The following is a 26,547-nucleotide window of genomic DNA, read 5'->3' on the forward strand; positions in this document are numbered from 1 at the left end:
TTTTACTAAAGGAAAGTAAAGGTATGAGCGAGGGTCTTAGTGTCTCATTGGCCTGAGAGTCATTTTCTGTTTGCAAAGCCCGTTTTGTTAGGAACAGATGGGATGTACCATCCTACCTCTTCAAATAGAAATGCCCTACATACAATGTGGTATCCTGGATTGGATTCTGAAGTGGAGAGGAAGGACATTAGTCTAAAAAAATGGTAAAATCCCAAGAGTCTGTAGTTAATAGCTCTGTATTCATGTGAACTTAGTTTTGACAGCTGCACCATGTCCATGCAAGATGCTGACGTTAGGGAAAGCTGGGTAGGTCAAGCTTATCGGTTGACCTCTACCATCTCTGCAACATTTTTATAAATCTAAAATTATCCTAAAACTGAAAGTGTATTTAAAAATGGAAACGCCGAGTTCCCATGTGTACCTGTGTGGACATGCATGCTTGCGTGTGGGCACGTAGATGGTTGTGTGCGTTCGAACCCCCTCTGCACATTACTGCCCACCTGCTGCAATCCCCATGTGCTGTGTGATTCCAGCAGTAGGGCATGCCCGTCCACCTGGGAATTATGAGGGCGCCAGCCAGAGGGAAGCCTGCAAAACTCACACATGACATGCCCTGTCGTTGTCATGTCACATGTATGTGACATCACCTTTGCTGTAGAAACCCTGCATCGTGGGTGGTAGTCTCGTGCCCTGGGTGGAAATGTCGGGAGGGGGCGTGTATATGCTGGTAGGAGGGCATCGTGAAGTCAGTCATGAAGATGGACTCAGGAAGGGCTCAGAATGACCAATTTATGTCTTTTTTTTCTTTTTAAAGATTTTATTTATTTATTTGACAGAGAGAGAGAGGGAGAGCAGGAACACAAGCAGGGGGAATGGGAGAGGGAGAGGGAGAAGCAGGCTTCCCGCCGAGCAGGGAGCCCGATGTGGGGCTCGATCCCAGGATCCTGGGATCATGACCTGAGCTGAAGGCAGATGCCCAACGACTGAGCCACCCAGGCGCCCCGTGACCAATTTATGTCTTAAATGCTCGTCTCACGTCGGGCCATTTGCAGTGACCTTTTTTTTTTTTTTTTGGCAAGTACATTGGAGGATTCCTCTGCTTGATCTTCTCATCCAGCTCCCAAAAGGAAACCGAGGGTCCCTGGCAGTTCTGATCTAAAAGGCGAGCCGAGGAGCTGCTGGCCACAGAGTTTTGCTTTGTTTCTTAACATGTGCTGTGGTGATGCTGAGAGCCTATCTTGATTGTCATTCGGCTGATGGCTGTCTCCTGGGCCGCCCTGGAAAGCTGGAAGGAAGACAGTTCCCAGTTTAGGCGAGAGCAATTGCTTCCCCAGATGGCTAGGAGGCAACCATAAAAAGTGCCTTGACTTGCTAAAAATTGCTCGATTAACTAGATTCAGGGATTTTCAGGGTTTCTGGGTTAGATTGTGTTCATTTCGTACTGCTGCTCAGTGTAATTGCTCGAGGCCCCCGGTGAGCAAAGCAAATGGGTGTTCGGGCTCTCCTGGGTGACTCTTAGCACGCAGCCCTGGGGAGAGGAAGAAAAGAAAACCCACTCATCTGAATTCGTTCCATGATGAGGCAGAAATCCTGTGTGCTGAGAGCCCAGAAGGCTCAGCGTCCTCCCTGGAGACCCAACTTGCCGGGTGTGTGTCTGTTCGCTCGCTCGCTCATTGATTAATCGTCCACTGTGCTCCAGACACCATTCTGGGCATTGAGAATATCGTGCGGGACAATCAGAAGGTTCCAGGTGCCTGGGATTCTCAGTGAGAATCGCCTCGCTTCATCCTTGCTCGCTCCCTCCTTTCCTCTGGCCGTCAGGAGTACACCAATTCAAGACTTGTGAGATGGGGTGTTTTTCCTTTCCCCGTGACTTATCTACGTGTATGCCCCCCCCCGCCCCCAGCAGCACCTCCGCTTCAGTGCACTCCCACAGCTCGTTGCTCCGACTGCCGACCCTCCGAGCTGCCCGAGTCCATAAGAGCGCTCAGGGGCGGGAGGCCGTTCTTGACGCGGGGTCGCCGGGGTCTGCAAACTCCAGCCTGCGGGCCAGATGGAGTACAGCCATGGCTGTCTGTTTATGTCCTGTCTGTAGCTGGACGAGGGCAGAGCCGGGTAGTTGTGGCACAGACAGCGAAGCCAAAGATATTTACGATGTGGCTTTTTACAGAGCGAGTTTGCCAAGCCCTGCCCTGGAAGATAGAGGTTATAGGATCCAGGACACAGCATGGACTCCTTAAAAAGCGAGGGAGACCGAGATAGGAGAGAGACAGAAAGATCACTCAGAGGGTTCACAGTCTTTTATTTCCCAACAAATGCAATACTCCATATTAGGTGTTACTTATGGCACTTCTAGCCCCCTGCTTGAAGGCAGGAATCTTCCAAAGATCAAATGCATGGGCCCGAAGCCCCGGGACCCTGGGCTGGTATTAGTTAATAACTCTTTAGGGAGGCAGACATCTCAAACTGAGCTAAACATAAGGCATCCAGCTCGGGATTTGCAGATAGATACCTGCTCTATCGAGAAATACTATGTGCTGTCACAATATAATCTTGTTTGTTTTTTGGATAGCCTTTTCTTTTTCTTTTTTCTTTTTTTTATAAGTTAGTTGGCATTCACATGTCAAAAAAGCATGTAATAATACGGGTGCCATTTACCAAGTCTGTGATTTCCCCTTCTTGTCTTATCGTTATCCTTTTCATTCAATGAGACCTTTATCAAATATTACCCTGGGATCTTCAGTCATCCCCCTGACCAGAAGTGTACCTGAACTAAATGCTAAGTTCATGGAAAGTGCCAGAACAAAGGAGAAATGCTCATTCTGTGTCAGGTACCCCCTGGCAGGCTGAGCCAGGTCGGAGAGACCCAAGGGTCTCATGGGCCCTCAGTAGTATGGATTCCCTCTCCCGTGCTCAGGTTGTCATCAGCCCCCAGAGGAGACCAAAGAGGGAATTCTGGGAGACTTTGGTCGTACCTGTGGGATAGACTGCTTGCAACTCAAAGCTGGCAGAGAACCTACTCAGCTCACCTTTATTGCTTTTTCTCAGTACTCGCCAGACGTTATGGGTGGAAGCTGCATAGAAGGAATCCGTTCTCAGGGATGATCTTTTTCCTAACCATGGTCTTTCCTAATTTTGAAATGTAGTGTACTATCCAGGCATTTAAGTAAATCTTCAAAGCACAAAACTTGTTTACTTTTGATGGAAACCAGATTCAGTTTGACCTGCATTTGAGGTGTTTTCTGTGGTTCTATATTCAACACCCCCTTGACCTCATCTGACTTGGTTTACCACCCATGTTCTGGGGTAGAAAATTGTAATCTAAACCAAATCTAGGAGCCTCACAGTAGCTGGTGGGGATGATAAATACTACAAAGAGAAGCAGACTTGACCCTTGAGAGACATGGGCTCAGTACACACTCTACAGTCCTTACGTCAAAAACCCCATCGACCTTGGGCTGAAACACAGATTTTGAAGAGCAAAGAAAGTAAGGACTTAACGGCAAAAATAGGCAGGTGACTGACTCTGTGCTGAGTCCTCAACAAAATTTAACCAAATAGCTTATTTTGGATTGATGAAGAGGAAGCTCAAACCAGCCCAAGCAGAAGGAACTGCTTCTCAGCCTGAACCATGGGATTGTCCCATGCCCTGTGGTGACTTTCCACCTTTGCTCACATTAAAAGTACCTGGGAGCATTCATAGCCTGCAGTGCCCGAACCAATGAGACCAAAGTCTTAGGAGGTGGGGCCTGGGCTTGGTACTTTGTAATGTTCTTCAGGTAATCTTAATGGTCATCTAGGGTTGCACACTGTGGGGAGAATTAAGGTCAAGGTGTGGAGGCGTCCAGCTGGCTTCTGCATGTTCAGAACTGGATGAGACTGGAAGCCAGAGGTTAGAAAGAAGGAGGTCAGGGCACCACTTACGTGATATTTATAGCCAGAGATCTTGAGTCTTGCACCAGACTATAGCCATAACTCTGGAGGGTTCCCTGGGGAGAGATATACATGGGCGGTAATGGCAAAGGAAAGCAACGTCTCATTTTATTCTGTGGCAGACTTAGCACAGGTCCCCGCCCACTTGCCTGGCACCCGTGCCCTGGCTGATCTCTGGTTAAAGCCAATGCTGCTGGAGTGGGAAGTGACCAGGAAAGAGAGACAAGAGGAGGTTCAGGAGAGAGGCAGGCAATGCATCACGGATGGGCTTGCTTTGATTTTATCCCAAATGAAAAGGGAAGTCATTGGATGGTTTATAAGATTCATCTTATTTAACTAATCACTTGCTGTTTGATTTTTTTTTTTGTTTTTGGTGTTGCATATATATCTCTAGGTTGAACATACTTTACAAAAATCTTTGAGCATGTCAAAGACAATTTCCTCTGCATAAATCCTTTATGATAAAGTCAATCAATAACCTTTGAAATGGCCTTCCAGAAAGATGATTCTTATTTGTAATTCTGACCGAGATTAAAGAGAGGGTCTTTTTTCTTCACACCCTCTCCAACACAGAACACATGATATTTTAAAATACACTGAGGGTGTGTAGGAAGCAAGAGAGTACATTTCATAGGTGGAACATGGCTTAATTTGCATTTCTTTGGTTACTGATAATGTTGAACATTTCCCCTATATTTTGTTCTTTTTCGTGTATTTCAGTGTTCATGGCTTTATTACAAATAATATAGTTTTGTAAGAACCTTTATTTATTAAAGGTCTTAGCCCTTTGACGTAAATATTGCAAATATTCGGTCCCAGATGGACACTTGCCTTTGAGTTGTATATTTTGTTGGCACTATAAAAACCACATTTTTAAGTTTTATGTAATGAAGTTATATAATGAATGTTCATGCTTTGTGGTTTCTTTCTCTGCTTTATGTTTTTAAGGTCCTTTCCCCTCCTAAAATCAGATAATCACTGTATTTTCTCATGTTTTCATTTTTTACATTGCCTAAGTCCATCTAGAATTTATTTTGGTAGATGGAAAATTTTGTACAACAGCAGAAGAAATAAACCCTCTTTCATTATAGACAAGGGCACACCTTGGCTATATGATAATTCTGATATCAACAGTGCAAAGAAGAGGGGGACAAATTTGATTCCTCCTAGAAAACTAATGGAGCCATGATAGACTCCTGTTCAGAAAGGAGAAAAGCATCACTTTTTTAAACCTGAGAAGTGTCCTTTTAAGCCTGAAAACACAGAATAATAGTCTGTAATAAAGACAGATGACACAAGTATGGTTTAAGAACAGCTTGCAGTTGATTAACAAAGTGGTAGATATTTTCTTTCATTTAAACTCCCCCTGGGTCACTAAGGATATGGCTAATAAAGGGGGAAACTGTCAAAACCCTTTATATTAGTTGCTTGAGTCTTATTTTCAACTCGGAATTATATCATTTAAGACACAGAGAAAATGGTTTGGGGAGGGCAGTTTGGCCCTATTAAAGTGTTAAATGGTCAAATCCTTTGACTTAGCAGTCCTTCTGCTCGAAACTTACCCTATAGATTTACCCCACAAATACACATTTAAGATGTATGCAGAAAAAGATTCATTAGAGCCCTGTTTATAACAGCAAATAAAATACTGGGAACCACCTAAATAATCCATCAGCAGCTGACCAGTAAAATAAAGTAAATCTAAGCAGCAATTATAAAGAATGAGGGGGGACCCCATGTGCTGAGTTAGAAAAATCCCTAAGAAAAAAGGAAGGTGGAGAGCAGGAAGCATGTGTTATAATTCCTTTTATATAAGGAGTAAAAGATCTCTATGGATAATAGGTTGGTATACTTGTGGATTTTTTTTTTCCCCTAGTAGGATACATAAAAAACCTAAATTAATGGGGGTGGGGTATAGGGAGACACAGCTATTCATTTTATTTCTTGGTGTATTGTTCGAATTTTCTCACCATACACATTTATTAGCTTGATTTATATTATGTTTTATTTTTTTAAAGATTTTATTTATTTGAGAGAGAGAGAGAGAGACAGAGATAACGACAAAGATAGTGAGAGAGAGCACGAGCAGAGAGGAGAGGAAGACTCCCCTCTGAGCTGGGAACCCGATGCGGGACTTGATGAAGGCAGCTGAAGGCAGATGCTCAACCGACTGAGCCACCCAGGCACCCCCAGAACACTTTCAAGTAGGTACCTTTACTTTTGATGGATGAGAACAGTCAAAACTGAGCATGAGTGAGTAAACATGTCCAAGGTCATGGGCTAGGCAGTGGCCAAGCAGGGGCTGAAGCCCAGACCGTCTGATTCCTGAACATGTTATTGTGAACAGAGATGTGTTCTGACCACTAACATTTGCTTATCTCTGAGAGAGCTCCACACAAGACACTTGGAACTCACGACCTCCCCATCTTCACGCGCATGTGCCAAAACCTTCCAGAACAAATGAGATGTGGAGGATGCAAAACATTCTGATGTCAAATCTTTCCACCACCACCCAACCCCCCAAAAGAAGACCTTTTACAAAATCTGTGAGCATTTCCCAATTCCAAACAGAGATATGTTGAGCCTGGATTGGAACCTTCAGCAATTCCTGGTGAACCACTATATTCATTTACTTCAATCCCTGCAGGAGACACTTCCAGGGGATTGAACGATTTCATAAGGAGAGCAGATGCAAAATAAGTCTCTCCCATTTGAACCTTTCATCTGAGAAGGACGGTTGCAAAATGAGGCAGCAGCTGGGAAAGCTCTCAGTTTACCACGTCAGGCTCATGAGTAGAGATACTCTCTAAATCTGGGGCATCTAGGTATTAGAATATATCTCTAAAATTAGATGACAGGAAGAGTAAGGGGCAGAGGAATCCACTAAACTGACAGTTCTATCTTGGGAAGAAGTGCAAGGCCTGCAGAAAATGTCACTCGGCCGGAAGCAGGAGTGGACACTGCGTGGACCTCATGGGAAGCAGTTCTCCCACTGGCTGCTTGCAGGTCTCAAAGCATCAGCCCATGGACCAGTAGCGGGGCTGGGATGCACCTGAACAGAGCTGTGGTTGTTGGAAATACAAGACAAAATAGTGTGCACAAAAATAGAACGTGAACACGATGTGGGGCATTCTCACAACAAAGGAACGCCACCTCTGAGAAATGAGCATCTTTCCAAACAGAGATGTACACACCTTTTCTGACTCTTGCCAATCACGTTTTTGTTTGTTTCTTGCTTTAGATGTCAATATCTGGTGACCATCTACCTGCATCTATATCTATATCTACATCCATCTATATCTATGAGAAAAGTACAAAGAAGGAAATATAAATAGCCCAGATAAATAGAGCATTTAAAAACATAATAGGGGGCGCTGGGTAGCTCAGTAGGTTAAGGGTCTGCCTTCAGCTCAGGTCATGATCCCGGGGTCCTGGAATGGAGCCCAATGGCGGGCTCCCTGCTCAGTGGGGAGTCTCCCTCTTCCTCTCCCTTTGTCCCTCCACCCCCGCTTGTGCTCTCTCTCTCTCTCAAGTAAATAAAATCTTTTTTAAAAAAGAAAGTGTTCTATGATTCATTGTTTGCATATAACACCCAGTGCTCCATGCAGTACGTGCCCTCTTTAATACCCATCACCGGGCTAACCCATCACCCCACCCCCTCCCCTCTAGAACACTACATCAAGAACTAATGATGTAATGTATGGTGATTAACATAACATAATAATAATAAAAAAAAGAAAGTGTTCTGAGGATTAAATGAAAAACTGGAGGGATCCTGGCACATAGCAAGTAGTCAACAAACTTAATTACCATTATTGTTATTGTTTTTGTTGTTGTTATTTTTACCACCAACAACATCCTATTCTTAGGTTCAACCAGTACATATCTGATTTTTGGTTCCATGAGTAGATTGCAGTTGCTTAGGCAAAATCCGAAGCCCAAAACTTCCTACCAGGTGCAAAGGAAGCACTTGTACCTGTTGAGTTCTGCACTCTGTCAGGAGATGTGCTTCGTTCCATTTTTTATTGTATTTCACATAGCAGCTTAAGACATTTATATTTCCATATTTCATACCGGTTTCGAATTCTATTTAACACTAGCCATTTGGCCTCATCTCTGTATCTCCCTGTACCTCAGTTTTCTCTTCTGTAAAATGTGGATAATTACTGTACCTAACCCACTGGGTCGTTGCGAAGGTTAAAAGTGTTAATATTTGCCAATCAGAACGGTGCCAGGCGCACGGTAAGCACTATGTAAATGTTTGCTAGTGTGACTTTATAGATGAGGAAGGGCATGTGACCGTCTAGAATGAAGCCATTGTTCTCCTTAGTATCCTGGATTCCTAGAGCTGGAAGCTTACAGTGAAGCTGTTCCAACCTGCTCAATTCACATGTGGGGAATCGAAAGCCCAGAAACAATAGACTCATCCAAGGCATCCAGGGGTTAGGGGTCAAACCTGTACCCAAAGCTGGGTCTCCTGACTCCTAGTTCGGTGCTCATGTGGCTTCATGGTAGGAGTAACGCAGTACTTTGAGAGTGATGATATGGAGATTACATTCTGTGGGTGAATTTAGTTATGTTATTTCTGGCATTTGGGACTTTCTCAGAGTTCTCTACCATTCCATCTGTATAGAAACTGCCTGATTTTTTTCTTCACAGTGGACTTATCTATATGATACCATAAAACAGATCTTACTTTCTCATGAGAGCCATGTCAGACCACTCTCCTTTTTGGTTTCCAGAAAAGGATGCTAAGGGGAAGCACGCCTAGCAAAGAACTGGATGTTATGACCATTAAAGCAAAAATATAGCTATATGGCTGAATGATTATTTAAGGGGTAATGCTGAGGACGTATCTTAAAAATAGACTTAAGATATAATCCATATGGACTATAAAGTATCTACAAAAGACTTTAAACGAAAACTTTCCTGTGTTGTGCATCGGACTTGTCACTAATAGGCTAGCTATATTAACTGTTCAATTTTGCATCTAAACTCTGTATAATGTTTGTTAAGATTTTAGGTGTTAAAGTATCCTTTCAAAAACCCTTAGGGAAGTTTGAACTAATCAGTGGCTCTTTCCTATTTAAAATTCTTTCTTTTGACTTTATAATTTCTGTTAAAAGCAAAACAAAGCAGGCAGTTCCCTCTGTTACCAATAGATGGCAAGTTCAAGGCCAAGTAATCAGTTGAATGAAAGATAATTACCTAAATGGGAATGCTGGTCCAAACTAAGCAATGGGAATGAATAGAGTTGTAGAATTCTCTACTTCGTGTGGCGATGTTGTAGGTTGAATGGGTGCACAGCTGGGCAAAGCAGTGTGATTATAGGAAATGTAGTTTACTTGTCCTTTGACCAAGACTTATGAACTGATTCCAGATTCTGCTCTTTAGTTTTGTGGGATCAGAAAATCACATAACAACTTGTCTTTCAATACACTCGTCAACCTAAGTCCAAGCACCATGTTATTCATTTTATGGTGGATGGACATTGCAGGGGGCTTAACAAGCATTATCTCTCCATTTAGCTAACTACTTGGGGAAGCCTGGATATAATCAGAATCATGATTGGTGACCTTCCAAGTCAGAGCCAGGAGAGAGAGGTTTGATATCTGGTGGCATTGAGATCAGATAACTGATCTCTGGTAGGGGTATGTCCGCTGAGCAAACTCAACATTCAAGTTATCTGGACAGGCAGTTGGACAGAGCTGGGCGGGCACCTCCTCGATTGTTTTATCCTTGATCACTCAGGTTCTCAGTTTTCAGACCGACCATCCTGCTTCTCTTTCCTCAGATACATAAATAACACTGGTTCTACAATAGCATTAAACAGGTAATTATAATTCAACCACGCCTGAGATGACATTCTGATTCCTTAATAGAAAAAGCTCACAGGGGCCCCATTTGCAAGTTGATTTTCCATAATTTAATTCTCACCATTGCCTTACTATTTAGCGTAGCTTATATAAAAGTTTTATATAAAAACTTATATAAAATGGTGATTCCATTTCAGCTAGAAGGCACATTCAGAGAAGCACAGACTGAGGAAAAGTCCAGTATTCTTACCGGAATCTTTGGGAGTACATCAAAGAGGATTCATTTGATAAGCCACAATAAAATACCACAAGATTCTCTCCTCCTGATATTCTGGTCTTAATAACTCAGTTCCTTTTCTTTTTAAATGAGTGAACTTCAAGCTGTCCCCAAGCCATCTCAGTTCTTTTTTCTTCATTCTTGCCTTCCTTTTCTCTGTCTGATTTCCCCCCTATCAGCTATATGCCCTGTTCCCTTTCCAAGTGCAAACTATTTAAAACAGTTTGGGTCTGTGGTTCACTCTGCCCCTTTCTCTGATTCTGCACTGCAAAGCCTAGGAACCAGCTGGCCCAGAGTCAGTGAAAAGCCTGTGTGAGCTCAGGGAAGGGACACACATTCCCTTTGGCTCACAATGGGCGGCCATCAAAGCAACTTTCTCTTTATCTAGCAATAGCCGGAGGAAAAGACTGCAGCATTTAAGTTTTAACATATTTTCTTTTTTTCCCCCTCTCATCTAAATTCTGGCATCCCTTGAAGGCAATAGTGCTCTGAATAAGTAGGTCTTCTGGTTCCTTCCCACAGATGCGTGCTGGGGCTCTAAGTATCTGCTCAAGTCAACGTGGGCCTCAACAGAGGAAAGGGAACTACCTTTCTCTGCTCCTTACTGCCCTCCCTGCTCATCCTCTTCCCCTCTCTCACTGTTTCTCAGTGACTCATCTGGGACGCCTCCCCAGCCACCACCTTGCCTGGGTTGCAGCCCGGGCAGAGGAGGAAAGAGGGAGTCTGCCTCCTGCTGCACAAGGGTGAACATAGGCTTCCTAGGGACTTGCCGTTGTACTGACTAACCACCTTTGCCCAGAGTGTGCTCCATTCCAGTGGTGTTCCTTACTATGCTAAGAGCCTGCAGTTTCATAATGTTGCAATACTTCCAGAAAATACTTGCCAGGAAAATATATAATTTACAGAAAGACAATGAAAGTGACTTGCTGGGCCTCCCAGATAGTAGAGGGATCTGGAAACCTTCCTAATGGATTGCGATCACTTCATTCCAGATGTCTCTCGAGTCACATTCCCCCTGAATGGTTCGCTACTGTCAGCTCATTATGCTTTCCCTGGAATTTCCCCTTACCCCAGCTTTTCTCCCCAGAATGAGCTTTCCATGATTCCTTCCCAGAGTTAACTTTTTCAACTCTGTTCTTTTATGCATGGCAATAATAGTCTATTCCATATGGGCTAATGTCTCCAACAGAAAGACACTTCTGGTTCTACTGACTGATCGCTAATGTGTTTTCAATGATATATTTTACTGCCATTGAAGTCATGAGTGCAAATTCATAATGCATTTGAGTGAAGGATTTATACAAATAGAACATGATCAGAGGGGAGCAAGTATCTCAGTCAGATATAACTATTACATGTCTTCATCATGCAGGGCTCTAGGCTTTGGAGATGCTGCAAGATTTTTTTTATTAATTTGAGAGAGGGAGAGGCGGGAAGGGGCAGGGGCAGAGGGAGAGAATCTCAAGCAGACTCCCTGCTGAGTGTGGAGCCCAACTCAAGGCTCAATCTCACCACCCATGAGATAATGACCTGAGCCGAAATCATGAGTCGGATGCTCAACCCACTGAACCACCCAAGTGCCCCTGCATCAGCCAAGACTTTTGTCCTTAAAGAGCATGTAGTTTGGTAAAGGGAGAAGATATGTGTAAGTGCTAAGGTGCTCAAGGTGCTCATGCAGAAAGACCCACAGCCTATAAAGGGAGCAGAGAAAGAGGGATGATGAATTCTGTTTGGAGGGAGCAGAAAAGGCATCTGTACTTGTCACTACTCTTTGAGTTGTAAGTGATAGAAGCACCACTCAGACTAGCTTAAGCAAAAGGGAGGTGTCTTAGTGTATATAATTTAGGAAGGCCAGGGGTGGTTCTGGCTTCATGCATAACTAGACCTGGGACCCATTAGTGTCATCAAGATCCTTCTTTCTCTGTCTTTCAGTTCTTCTTCTCTCTGCATGTTCGACATTCTCCAACATGGATACATTTCTTCCATGTGGCTTGGGAAAATTGCCACTCCGATGTGCATTGTCTCAGCTTAACCTTAGTGGAAAGGGAGCTTTTCTCTCCCAGTATTCATGTGTCTATCCCTAGAAGTATTTCTTATTGGTCCTGTGGGGGTCGTTTAGGCAGCCCTTGGCCCAACTGCTATTGCACTGAGATAAGGTGGAATGATTAGTCCAGCCTGTGTCACATGCAAATCCTTGTGGCAGAGATGAGCCTGGCTACATGTGATTAACTTATGACTGTCATACCCACCAGTTCCATTTACAATGAGGGTATGTGAATTCTCTGAAGGAAAGAAGACTGGGCAGATGGTTACTCTAGTTTCATTGATATTTAAACTGTATTGTCAAAGAGGAATACTTTTTTTAAAAAAAGATTTTATTTATTTATTTATTTATTTATTTATTTATTTAAAGAGCTTGAGCAGGGGGAAGGGCAGAGAGGGAGAGAGAGAATCTCAAGCAGACTCTGTGCTGAGCATGGGCCCAATGTGGGGCTCAAGCCCATGACCCTGAGATCATGACCCAAGCTGAAATCAAGATTCGGACACTTGACCGACTGAGCCACCCAGGTGGCCCAGGACTTTTTTTGTCAGATGAAGCAGTGAGGGAAAACTTACTATTTGCCATTGCAGGCAATGGGAGGCATTCTGGGATTTGAAGTAAGGGATGGAGATACACTTCCATTTTAGAGTATCACTCTAGCAGCCATGCAGAGGGACTTGCTCAGAGCCAAGACTCAGAAGCAGGGAGACTAGTGAGGACGTCCCTGCAGTAATCCAGATGGAAATTGGGTGTAACAGGTAAGTGCTATGGATTGCTAAAGATACTAATGTGGAGGGGCGCCTGGGTGGCTCAGTTGGTTGGGCAGCTGCCTTCGGCTCAGGTCATGATCCTGGAGTCCCTGGATCGAGTCCCGCATCGGGCTCCCTGCTCGGCGGGGAGTCTGCTTCTCCCTCTGACCCTCCCCCCTCTCATGTGCTCTCTCTCTCTCTCTCTCTCATTCTCTCTCTCTCAAATAAATAAATAAAATCTTTAAAAAAAAAAAAGATACTAATGTGGAATATTCTACATGTGCAGGTGGGGAGATAAAGGAGGGAATATGAAGGTAGTAATAAAGGTTGTATTTGGGAAGCAGACGATGTGGAGAATGACAAGCAGAACCAACAGGAAGCGGTCTTTCGAGAAAGTGTTGTGTCCAGGATAACTGCAATTTCTGACTTGAGTAGCGTCACTTGCTGAGATGAAGAATAGAAAGATGTGAGGCTAGGGGAGGAGGGATGGCCAAGATGATGATTAGGCAAGCGCTACATTTGAGGGCATGGGTATGAACTCTTGGCCATTGGATATGGGAATCTGGAGCTCAGAAGAGAAATCTAGGCTGAAAATCCAGATGGGGAAGTTATCAACATACAGTTGTATGGTCGATGAGACTAAAGGGAATCATGTCGTCTAACTGTCTGGAGTGGGAAGAGAGTTAGTGGTTTTGCCTTCGTCCAGGGAAGGAGAAGTCTGGGGAGGAGCAGGCTAGCAGGTGAGGAGCACAGCTCAGATCTCAGCAGCCCGAGCAGGCGATACCAGGAACCCAGCAGTGTCGTACTGGAACTTGCTGGACATTGACTCATAATTTACTCTATACAGAGGCTGAATGCACATCGTACCTCTTTTGTTGGGTTCGTAGTGACCTCAGGACCTAACCCCATCACTGTGGGAGCAGACTCAACTCACCAAAGATTCCTCTAACAGCCATTGATGAACAAAGGGTCCTTGGGACGGGGCCAAGCCTGAGTCCGCAGCAGACAGAACACAAATGTGAACATGCTGATGCTGGTGCCTGGTTGTGCATATTAACAACTGTTTGGTTTTGAGTTTTAACCTAATAAGGAGTTTCCTCAGAGAAAATATGAATACGGCACCAGTGGGGAACTACTGCTTTCCCACTGTTGCCCATTCCTGCACCAGCATGCTTTGGTCTGTGTGGCTGAAAGCCAAGACACTGCCTTGCCTACCCCCCCAGATCCTATTAGTCCTGAGTCTCGTCAGCTCTGGTTCTTGTATTTGTCCTTTTCTTTCCATTCTGATCGGAACAGCTCTAAGCTACAGTGGGCTTGTTAGCTTATCCCTCCCCACCACATTGCAACATCCTCCTAAGACACTTAATGATCTTTTCATCCGGAGGCCAGCAAATTCTGACTACAGGCTAAATCTGGCCTGCCACCTCTGTTTGTAAATAAAGGTTTATTAGAACACAGTCACACTCGGGGTGCCTGGGTGGCTCAGTCAATTAGGTGTCTGCCTTTGGGTCGGGTTATGGTCCCAGGGTCCTGGGATTAAGCCTTGTGTCGGGCTCCCTGCTTAGTGGGGAGACTGCTTCTCCCTCACCCCCTGCTTGTGCTGTCTGTCTCTCAAATTACTAAAATCTTTTAAAAAAAGAACAGAACCATACTCATTCATTTACATATTGTCTAAGGCCATTTTTGCACTGCAGTGATAGCTTTGAGTAGTTGCAACAGAGATTGTATGTTCTACAAAACCTAAAATATTTACTGTCTGGACCTTTATAGAAAGAGCATCCCGTCCCCTATTAATCCATCCTATACACCAGTGCCAGATTAATGTTCCCAAAGTGCCATTTTACCATATCACTCTCTTGCTTAGAGCCCTGCAATATGCCATTTGCCTATAGAATAAAATCCAAACTTCTTGGCCTGGCATTCGAGGCCCTCGATGGTCTAGTCCTAGCCAATCTTTTGAATCATTGATCTCTATTCCAAAGAGCCAGCCCTACACTTCAGATAGATTTCCCTCCTCACTGTCCCTGGAATGTGCAGGGACATTTCTACCCTTGTTCACACATTCCCTTTTCCTGGAATGTGCGCCCCATTAATTTATATCTACCTAATTCCTACCCATTTTTAATGAACTAACTTAAAACCTGCATCTTTCTGACCATGTCTGTTCACAGTGACCACCAGTGAGTCTACTGCTTGGGGATATAAAATTTCACTGTTTATACCATCGGGAATATTTTTTCTATTCAAGGCATAGTTCACTCATATCATGGTGGGCAACTCTGGAGTGAGGATTTTCTATACGAACAAAGACCCAGAGGTGGGAAAGCCTAGGTTTGCAAATGACTTGACGTGTAATTAGAATACTGGCTTAGCGCATTCAGGTTCTGTAACAAAATACCATAGACTGACTTTGTTTTCCACAGTTCTGGAGGCTGGGAAGCCCAAGATCAAGGCACTGGCGAATTCCGTGTCTGGTGAGGGCCTGCTTCCTGGGTCAGAGACAATTGTCTTTTCACTGTGTCCTCACATGGTAGAAGGGGCAAAAGAGTTCTCTGGGGTTTCTCATATAAGGGCACACTAGTCCCATTCAGGAGGGATCCAATCTCATCACCTCATCACCTCCCAAAGGTCCCCACCTCCTAATTACTGTCACTTTGGCGATTAGGTTTTAACATACGGATTTAGGGGGAGGACATAAGCGTTCAGTCTATAACAAACATGTAGCACACAGTTTCACATGCATGAAAGTATGGTGTCTCTGCATCTTGTGTCCGTGACATACTACATCTTGGATCTGGATTTAAATTTGGACCACTACATACCTGGATAGCCAGTGGGAGCGAATGATAAAGTCCTGTGAGCCTACTCTTGAGGGGCTAGAGTAGCTAGGATATAGACACGGTGGCTGGTTCCGGAGGTCCTTGCTTTGTCATGTGGCACTTCTGAGGCACTGGATAGGGGGGCTCTTCTCATTAGTCCTCACTTTCCCATCCACTGTCATATATTATATGTTCTTACACATTCTCTGGGATTAGGCAGTGTCCATAATGCGCCACTGATCGGAGTTGTTTGGTAAATGGTTAACTTCTTGGGCCTCACTTTGGCAGGGAGGTTATATCCCTGACTCGGATATCATGTCTCCCAGCAGCTTGAGATTATAAACTAATATTTCTTACAAGTCTGTGCATTGCACAGAGGAGCTTGGTTGTAACACAAATCATAGCTGTGTTGACTTGAATAGAAAACATAGCAACTCCTTCTGTTAGCACAGAGCCCAGCAGCCAGCCTTCCACAGTATCGTCTCCTCCAGAGTTTGGCTGTTCTATTGTCGGATGCCACTCTGTCTGTCTAGCAAGTTTCTCCCTGCATATGTGAGTCAAGGAAAATAATCCAGTGCCGTAAATGTCTCAGCAGACCTCCCCACTGTGCACTTTGGAAACAAAACATGGAACAAGTAAGCTGTCATTAAAGGCAGGCCTTTCTGTTCTCAAATCAGTCACGTTTATATGATGTCTCTTGTCTGCATTTGAGAAGTGTGGGGAAGAAGAGCATTAAGTGTGCACTCCAGTGGAAAGGTTATGCTCTGAATACAGGGGAATTACCTCCCTTTAGAGCCGGCGTCTAGGCATTACCTAGAAGTAAACATGTGGCAATAAGTATAAGAACAAATAACGTTTATTGAGCATTTACTATGTGCCAGACCGCTGTTCCAAATCCTTTACATTATCATCTCATTGAAACCACGCCCCAACCATATGGTTTAGGTACAAATTATGATCTCCTCTTTATGTGAGAGAAGGTTTGGACCCAGGGAGGTTAAAAGAACTTGCCAGAGGTCACACAGGTAGCAAATGGCAGAGCTGGGAGTTGGATCCAGGCAGACCAACTTCAGATTTCATATTTAACATAACCTCAGGGAGCCCCACCCACATGCAGTGCTCCCCCACCCCCACCCCGAGACTAGTTTCAGCAAAGACCACCCATCTAATTTGCATTGTTTGTGATGTCCAACGGGATGATTTGTCCTACGAAATTGGAAATTGTGTTGGATTACATGTGTATGTGATTTCGATGAGAGAAAGCTAACCCTAGAATCCCCACTGTTTCATTCTGTCATCTTTGCAGTTTATAACAACCTTTATCTTTTCGATGGAGACATTTTTATTCTTTGTCTCCAAATTAACACTGCATAGAACATGACTCTGTGAGTGTGTGTGTGTGTGTGTGTGTGTGTGGAAACCGCCTTTTCTTCTGGATGAAATTGCTGCAGCCTGGCTGACGGAGGAGACTCTCCCACTCGCCGAGCCCACAGCAGGCATGTTAGGGAGAAAGCTCCTGGAGGCGGAGAGGCAGGTGACACTGTGTGTGTGCCCAGCGTCTCTCTGAGTGTCTCTACAGATGTGTGCTGCTGCCACTGCTTCCAGCCTTAAAATTCCTGGAGCCAACACCCACCTACTCTTACAGCCTCTCTCTCTTTATTTTCAAGGAAAAAAGAAAGAGGCAGACTGAAATAGAAGGCAAGCGACAGGAACTTGACGAGCAGATACTTCTGCTGCAGCATTCCAAGGTAAGTGGCTGATCCCGCGAACCTATTCCATTATTAGACATGCAGATCACACTCCAGAGAGCTGGGCAGAGCCTGCCCTGGCGTGAAGGCATTGCCGCCGACTGCGCTAGCCCTTTCTCCTTTAGTCAGGAAACCATCTCTTGGCTTTTCTTGTGAATTTCTCCAATGCAGGGCATTGTTACAGCATTCCAGTTTCTGCGAGCATGAGGAGATTATAGTGTGCATGTGGACGGGTTTGGGGGCTGGTGTGTGCATGTGAAATGTGGTGGTTATATATAGAAATTGGATGGGAATTTCCACATGGTGGGCGAGGCAGTGTTCCGGGGCTGCATCCCCAGTGCATTAGGTGCTGAGCATGTGTCTGTTCAGAGCTTCCAAAGGACACATTGAGCGTACTGTTCTTTTATAGATTAAAAATCTGAGTATTTTCTTTCTTGATATGGAGAAACGGGAGATAAAAGCACCGTGATCTGATAAAAGAGCAACCCTGTGTATTTCCCATGATTCATTCATTTTGTTTCTACTTTCACAATTTTGGAAGTATTCTCTTAGAACGAGCAGTTGGCCAAGAGATGGCATTGAAATGATTTGACTTGGTTGGGTCTCCGTTGCACAGAGAGAGAGAGATGTTTCATTATTTATTTTTCTTTAAAACATAAGGCACTTAAGCATCATAATTGATTGCAGCCTACGAGAAAGCTCTGTCACTGTCACAAGGACTCCACGGGCTATAGCATGTTGCTTTCTGCAGGCTTGCAGCATATTGTGAACACATTCCAGTGACCAGCTGGGAGTTGCTGCATGCCTTCTACTGCTCTGGGCTTTTTTTAGGAAAACCTTCTCCTGCTCAACTCAAGTTGCCGTGACAGTCATGTATAGATTTGCATTGCTCAGAGGGCTGGTGGGGAAGGTGGGGCTGACTTCAGGGTGATGCTAGGTAGAGATAGTTTAGATTCTTTTAAACAAGATGAGTCTTTATGATTGTATTTCCCATTCTTCTCTAGAAGATAGGGTGGTGCTAAATGAATCCTTAAGATGAGAATTATCAGCAAGCTGGTTTCAAAGAGCAGCATGACCTAAATCCGCTTAGCATATTTATCAGTTTACTATCAACTTTAACCAGAGAAATGTGCTTAAAAGGAAGAACAATAGCATGATACTGAGAATATTGCCCATTTATTTTTGCTCTTGTAAATCCATTTATGGACCTTTCTTTGTAGGAGCTTACACTATATCCCATATGCTGTTACTCTCTCCTTACAACATTCCTGAGGAAGCATTGAGGGCTAAAGTTAGTATTTTCTTCTTACAGAGAGGGGGACTTAAAAACACTTAATAGAACCAAGTGAATTTTTCAAGGTCAATCTGGACAGAGCTGGGACTCTGGCTCAGAGTACAGTCAACTCACTCCTTATAAGAGACCAAAATGTACTAACACCTCAGTGAATTCTAGGTTTAAGGTGGATTTTTTTTATGAAGGAGACTGAAAAAATGAGAGGCTGTTTTGACTAGACAGCCCCTCTTCCCTTTAAGCTCAACATGGTTCTTTGCTTTTGCTTTCCTTGAATCAAAAGGCAATAAACATATGTCAGAAGATTAAGTTTCTTTTGTCCCAACTTCTTATCATTCTGGATGCCAGATAAGATACCAAGGACTCATTCATTGCTGATGTCCAGCACAGTATCCATCCATGTATCCATTCATCCATGTATCCATCTATCCATCCATCCATCCATGTATCCAGCCACCCAATCAACAGAAATAACAGTAAAGAGGACTTAGTATTGCATGTAGAAGCAGTGAGACTCCTTCAGAGACTTGGAAACAAGGGAATCAGATAGTTCTTTATGGTTATCCTGGTAAAATCCTCACATTGTTGATAAAATTGGCTATCTAAGGGAACACCCAGCACTTTCACCTAAGTAATCTTCCTATAACCTGGAGAGAAAAGACTGGAAGTGATAGCAATTTAATAAGTGGAGACCAATGGGTTGTAATTCTCTCTCTCTGGAAGGCCCATGTAGACAGAATGAGGGTGGATCAGTAACCTTGAACAATGAAAGCAAAACCAAAAACAACCTCAGAGATCCCAAAGGTGGTTTATCTGGACTTCCCTGGAGAAACTCCAGCTCTGCAGGTACCAAGTTTCTATGCTCTGGTGAGGTGGGGTCTGAGGTAAGCAAGGAGTGGATCAGGTGAAACTTTTCTCATGACTCTGCCTCTCTTTGTTCTGAGTCCATCATTCCCAAAATAACTGAGTTATTTTGGTGGTGCCTGACTGGGAGATATGATCACTTCAGGCACCAGAAAAGCATATGTTCTACTTTCAATCAGTTAGCTGTTGACTGAACTTGAATAGCGTGCGTCATCTTCCCTGTGATCATTCAGTTTTGAGCTTGGCAGCCTCACCCGTGGATGTTAGTAAATTCATTGAGGTGATAGTTCCTCTGTGAGCCTCTTGGTAGAGACTCAGCCAGCTTTGTCCTGGACGCATGGCAGCCTTGTCATCCCCTTCTCCATCCTCGATAATAGTCATATTTTTGAGTGCCTACTGTGGGCCTGGTACTTTAAATACATCCCCTCAATAATGGCCACAAAATTCGTCACTGACTTAAATGGCCACTTTCCCTGTCTCACAGGTGAGGAAACAAACTCGTGAGGTCAAGTCATTTGCCCAAGAACAGAGAGACGATAAGCGAGGGAACCCTGGTTGACTGCTAGGGCTTGTGTGCCTCCAAAACCAAGCCTTCTCCAGGACACTCTTGTCTTTAAAGGAAATGTTCCATTTTGAATAATTTGTCTAGAGAGATGCCAATTACCACCATCATTGTCTCTTTACTGTAAGTTATACTTTAATGGACTCCAGAAAATTTAGACCATGTGGAGACATTATTGATTATTGGCAGTTCCTGTAAGTAGAAAATATTAAGAACTATGCCAACAATATTTATTTAACTAATTTATAAAATCTAGGATGCTCCCTAAAATATATATATATATATATATATATATATGCGCTTAGTGCAAAGTTAAATGGAAAAGCATTAGAATTAGATTTCATATTTATTAAGATATAATTCTCCTTGTCAAATAGTCTATAGACACGTATTCTCATGCAATGAGGTATGAATTATTTAGATAGACTTACTGGTCTCTTGTCAAAGCAAATAAATAGAATGCAAGACAATAGTTTTGATGCTTATTTGATTAATATTCTTGGTAATTGTGATATTTAGGATTATGCAGTGAGCAATGCCACAAAACGGAATATTCTTACTTTATATATGGACAATTAACAAATTCTGCAATGCAATAAAAGACCCAAGTACTGAAAGAGCTTCTACACTCCAGCGATTAGGAAACCTCCAAGTACTTTGAAGTCCTCGCCAAATTAAACTCAGATTTCTTTTTACAAGATACTTAGCTATATTTAGTATTTAATATTTATGATGTAAGAATTTCCAAGAAGTGCTCACATATCGGATCAGTAAGCAATTTTAATAGCTGAATTATTTTTGCTGTTTATAAGAGAAAGGAATGCACGATCACTGCAAAAGCAAAATTTTAAAGTACAGGAAAATATAAAGAAAAAAAGCATATCAACTATATACTGGTCACCCAGATATAACTCACACAGAGGTATATTCTTCTATGCTTTTTCTCTAGTATATTTTTATAGATTAAGCTTTGTGACCCTTGTTCATAGGCCTCATCAGCTGGTGATTAAAATGAAATGATATTAAACATTCAGGTCCAAAATACATTCACCTTTGCCTCTTTTTTTGATTTTGGTGTATGGGCTGTTTTAAATTCTCATAAAAGGGGTGCCTGGGTGGCTCAGTCGGTTAAGCATCTGCCTTCGGCTCAGGTCATGATCTTGGGGTCCTGGGATCAAGTCCTAGGATCCAGCCCCATGTCAGGCTCCCTGCTCAGTGGGGAGTCTACTTCTCCCTCTCCCTTCCCCCCCGCCGCTTGTGCTCTCTGTCTCTCAAATAAATAAATAATTAATAAAATCTCATACAAAACTTTGTAATTTTTGTGACATCACATCTAACGTTCTTTTGCTTTATGATTTCTGACTTTGATATGGTTCTTGCAAAGAACATCTCAAAAACTTACCTAGGATGTTTCTTGTCCTTCAATAGTTTTAACCCACCTAGAATTTATTTTTCTATATGAAATAAGATAGGAACGACTTTACTTTTTATTGATGGGGAGCCAGTTGCCTCCACGTGATTTATTGATTAATTCATTCTTTTCCTCACTGACTTAAATGTCTTCTTTATCATATACATATTTCTCCCTTATACTCGAGTCCACCATTTGTGGATTCTTCTTATTCCATGAATCTGCCACTCCTGTGCCGATACCATCCTCATCTAATCCCTCTAGCTTTTTAAATATATAATATGTATTAATAATATGTCATAAGGCAAGAGCCATCATTATTCTTCTGTTGAAAAATTGTCTTGGCTTTGTATTCCATGGAAACAATTATTTATTTTTATTGTTTTTATTATGTGACTTGTGATAATGTGAGTTTAAAAAATAAATCAACTATTATATTATACCAGACAGACTAAATTTAATATTCCCTTTGCTCTCTTGATTGAATTACCAGAGATTTGTCTATTTTATTGGTCAGCCCAAGGTCCCAGCAAGAGTAGGCAGGCAGTATGTATTGCCACATGAATCCCTTTGGAACTGTCACAATTATAAAGGTCTGTATGACAGGGGCAGCACTGTCAGAATCAAATTGCTAATATCCTCTCTTCAATACATAAGCTGCCTTTGAATTATTTATTTATGAGCAGGGAACTCTGACTAGAGTTTTTTTTTTTTTTTCTAATCCAAGCTATGAAAATTGTCATTATATTTTAAAAACCACAACCTTTTCTTTCAAAAAGATTGAATGGAAAAAAAAATCAAAGACTGAACTGTGGCCCTGCAAGATATTTATTGTCAACTCACCAAGGTCATCTGCTACATGGCCTGAAGGTACCAGGGGCCTTGCTGCAAACATGTTACAGTGGCTCCCACTATTGTGAACCTTTAGCACTAATTTTAGACTTTTCTTGGTTGTTAGTATGTGTGAAAGGCCAATTTCAATTTTTAAAATATTGAATAGACGGGCAGGGTACACAGTGTCAAGGAACTTTATGTCCCCCTTGTTCCCATCCCGTCTCCACTGGCCCTGTAAACAGAGCTTGAGTAGAAGTTAGAACTTGGTTTCTTCTATCAGAAGTCTTGGTTTGGCTTCTGCGTGGACTGAAATCATGTAACACAAACTTAATACCAAACCAAGGTCTTACTGGGAGTCGATGGGGAGGAGTGATAAGAATTATCATCGTCATCATGACTTCAAATATCATTTATGCATCAGTGACTCCCAAATTGATATTTATCCCAACTGCAATGTCCCCTGAACTCCATGCTCTTGTATTCAGCTGTTTTCCTGACATGTCCACTTAGATGGTACCACTTCCATTTATAAGCCTCTCAAGCTTAAGCTGCCCTAAATACAAGTTTTGGTTTTCTGCTCTTCTAGCCCTTGTTCTTCCACTAGTCTTTCCAATCTCCAGGTGAGGATACCACCATCCACCCTTTTGCTCAAACCAAATATCTGTGTCACCTTTAATCCCACCCTTTCCCTCGCCCCTGCATCTAATCTATCAGCAAGTCATGTTGACTCTACCTCTAAAGTACGCCCTGTGCCTTCCATTTCTTCTGCTGCTCCTTGGTTTCAAGCTAGCATGCTCTGTCACCTGATGATGTAATAGAGTCCAATCACTTATACTTTGTAATCCTGTCCCTTTCAGTCTGTTTTCTTCCTATGGTGCTTAGGATAAATGCCAAACTCCTTAGCAAGTCTGCTGTACCCTACCTAATCTGGCCCCTGCGTTCCTCTCCATCTCCAGCTTCTTCTACCCTCCCTTCCCCACCCCCCACTCACTATGGTCCAGCCGCTTGGGCATTCTGTCTGGTCCACAAATGCGCTAAACTCTGTCCCACATCTGGGCTATTACATTTGCCGGTCTCTGCCCCTGAAATTGCCTTCCTTGGATCTCAGATCTCAGCTCAAATGTTCACGTACTCGCAGGGACTTTTCCCACCTTAAGTGTCCTCAGTCCATCCCTGTTTGTCATATTGTCCTGCCTACCTCCTGCCATGCATGTATCACAGTCTGAATTTATCTTGCATCCTTGTGTATTGGGACAAAAGCTTGGTGATCCTGGGGACTTGCCTGTCTTCCAGAGCAGTGTCTGAAGGACCTGGCAGAGTGTCTGGCACATAGGGAGTGGATGGGGACACCACTGCTCCTGAGATGGGGATGCAGGAGGAGAGACAGCTATGTGGAAGGATGATGAGCTCCTTTTCGGGTCAGCGTTTGGATAACCAGTGGGAAAGTTTATGCATTCTCCAGGTGTTTGGATAGTCACAGGTTCTGATGCAGGGCTATTCAAATTGTGGACCTCGGACCAGGACCGTCAATGGCAGCATCACCTGGGAGCTTATTAAAATTCAGATTCCTCGGCCTTATCCCAAACTTCGAGAATTGACATCTCTGGGAGTGGGAATCTGTGCTTTCGCAAGCTCTCCTGTAAGCCTTATGCATACTTCCTTTGTCTTGACTCCTCATAGTTGCATCCACTTGACAAAGGTGAAGTTTGACAGTTCTTCACCCCTGTAAGCTATGATACAATTTTTTGGTATATGCAGTTTGGACATAAAAAAAAATGAAAAGTTTTTATTTTTAGTGTTCACTTCTGCCGTGCTCTGCTTGTCACTTAATTCTGAAACACTCAGGCAGCCAATAGGGACCAGAACAGTAGAGGGAAACTGGCGCTTTCGATGGGTGTGTGTGATCGGCCCGCACAAGTGCATTATATTCCAAGGCCGTAGCACAGCCGACCCTCAGAGACAACAGGAGGGCATCTGGCATAGGTTAAGGGAACCTTCGGTGGTAAACGTATTAGAATCGGTGGTTTGCCCTAGCAGCATTACTTTAAGACCAAGTGAAAAAAAATCAACTTTGCTTTTTTGTTTTTGTAATGTCCAAACACTTTTGTGAAACGGACTTCTCTGAGACCAGGCCCACTGTCTTGTTCTGTTAGAATCTCTCTTCTTGGCTCCAGCTGTTGGGGATGCTTGGCTTATCCAGAGAAGAGACAGATGTGAGGGCACACGTGCTCTCGGTGTTCATGGTCACCAGGCGGCTCTTGTCAGAAGTACTGATGGATGGCTAGGACTCAATTAGCCAGAAATGAGCCGTTAGACCCTTTCCTGGGTGGCAGGAGGCACAGTGTGAAGAAGAGCAGACAGAACATTCCCAAAAGTAGCCACTGTGTCACGTTTCAAGAAGCCCCGGCTGCAGAGCATCCCTGCTGGGGCAGAGAAGGCTGGGTCTGTCCATGGCTGCCTTTTCAGAAGAGTACACACACCAAGACCAAGGTTGCCAATAGATCTGTCCCCCAGTAATCCTAACAGGGTTTTTACCCTCTATGGGTTGAACTAGGTGAATATCAAACATTTCAACTCATGGAGCACTAGGAATGAAAGTGCGACACCCCCCTCCTGAGTAATTAGAATGACAGTTGAGATTTTTCCAGTTCACCCATTTACTCATTCATTCCCTGGAACTGGGCTGGGTGCGGCAATGAGATGCAAAGATGAATGAAGAACAGTCCCAGCCTTTGAAGAGCTGGGGGTTCAGAGGAGGAAAGATACAAAAAGAAAGAAATTGGAGAACAGTGTTAAGAGTGCGCTGGAGTATGTTCTCTGCTAGAGGAGACAGAGCAGAGAGCCATGGATCCTGCCAGTGGGAGCGGGGAAGGCTTCATTTTACCTGCTCTTTCTCAGATGAAGGGAGGAGAGGCCAGAGGAACAGCATGAACAACAATAATAAACATTTCTCTAGTACTAAGTATGGGCTCAGCACTTGTGTATGAACTCATTTAATCCTCATGACAAGCCTGAGGTGGGCTCTGTCATCATGTCCATTTTACAGATGAGAAAACTGAGGTTTGGTGAGGCTGATGAGACTGTCTTAAGGTCACACAGCTAATAAGTGGGAGACTGGCTCCAGAATTCAGGCTGTTAACCACTGTTTGACATGGCTTCTCACTGTGTGTGAGCATGATACCTGGAGAATTTTGAGTGGAGAACAGTGGTTTTGAATTTTTTTTTTTCTGTAGCCCACTTAGAAAGAGAAACCAATTTAACCCACTCATCCCCACTTTCCAGTGGAAGAAACATCTCTGTAATAAAGCTATGGAGAATGTAGTAGTTTGCTAGAGCTGCTATAACAAAGACCACAGACTGGGTGGCTTAAACACCAGACATATTCTCATCATTCTGGAGGCTAGAAGGCCAAGATCAAGGTGTTGGTAGGGTTAGCTTCTTCTAATGCTCTCTCCTTGGCTTGTATATGGGTGTCCTCCTTTGGTGTCTTTACATGATCTTCTTTCTGTGCATGTCTGTGTCTTAATCTCCACTTCTTATAAGGACACCAGTCATACTGGATTAGAGCCCATTCCAATGACCTCATTTAACCTTCAAGACCCTATTTCCAAACAGAGTCACATTATGAGGTAGGAGGGTTTAGGACTTCAACATATGAATTGGTGGGGGGAGGAGCTATAATTTAGCCCATAAGAAAGAGCAACCAATGTAAACAAATTGTACTGTGAGCTTTTACACATGATTTTATATTATTAAACAATGCCCTAGAAACTTTTAAAGTACTTTTTTGACACTGTCCTTGGTGGTAGTTGTATATACATTTACAGGCACCATGTTACCAATGACGTATAACTGTTTAAATTGGGTGAGGGCGGCTTCTGTGTACAATCCCTTTAGCATACAGTTGGAATAACTTACATATGAACAACCTCATGTCTTTAATGAGTGGAAAGCTACAGGTCAAGTGCCATAAATATGCTTCCCTATGTACTGTATGTAAGGGTAACCAAACAGACGTCCACCAAAAACGATCTATAATTAAAGGGCAAGAATAACACCAGTGAAGACTATGACTACCTGGACACCACACCGAGGCATTGCTAACAAAAAGTCCATTCAGAAGTGTAGGAATTGGGGGCGCCTGGGTGGCTCAGTCATTAAGCGTCTGCCTTCAGCTCAGGTCATGATCCCAGGGCCCTGGG

The 26,547-nt window shown here is 43.4% G+C and overlaps 1 protein-coding gene across 4 annotated transcripts in view; it reads left to right on the forward strand.

The window, feature by feature from the left end:
* Nucleotides 1-26,547, forward strand: part of PALM2AKAP2 (PALM2 and AKAP2 fusion) — a 265,450-nt gene that overhangs the window by 173,496 nt on the left and 65,407 nt on the right. For all 4 annotated transcript variants that reach the window (XM_078061581.1, XM_078061583.1, XM_078061582.1 and 1 more), the window contains one exon: nucleotides 17,303-17,383. In XM_078061581.1, coding sequence (XP_077917707.1) covers nucleotides 17,303-17,383 — 81 coding nt within the window. The remainder of the gene's footprint in view (nucleotides 1-17,302; nucleotides 17,384-26,547) is intronic.

The sequence above is a fragment of the Halichoerus grypus genome, chromosome 14, assembly GCF_964656455.1.
Source record: "Halichoerus grypus chromosome 14, mHalGry1.hap1.1, whole genome shotgun sequence".
In the NCBI taxonomy this organism is placed as follows: Eukaryota; Metazoa; Chordata; class Mammalia; order Carnivora; family Phocidae; genus Halichoerus; species Halichoerus grypus.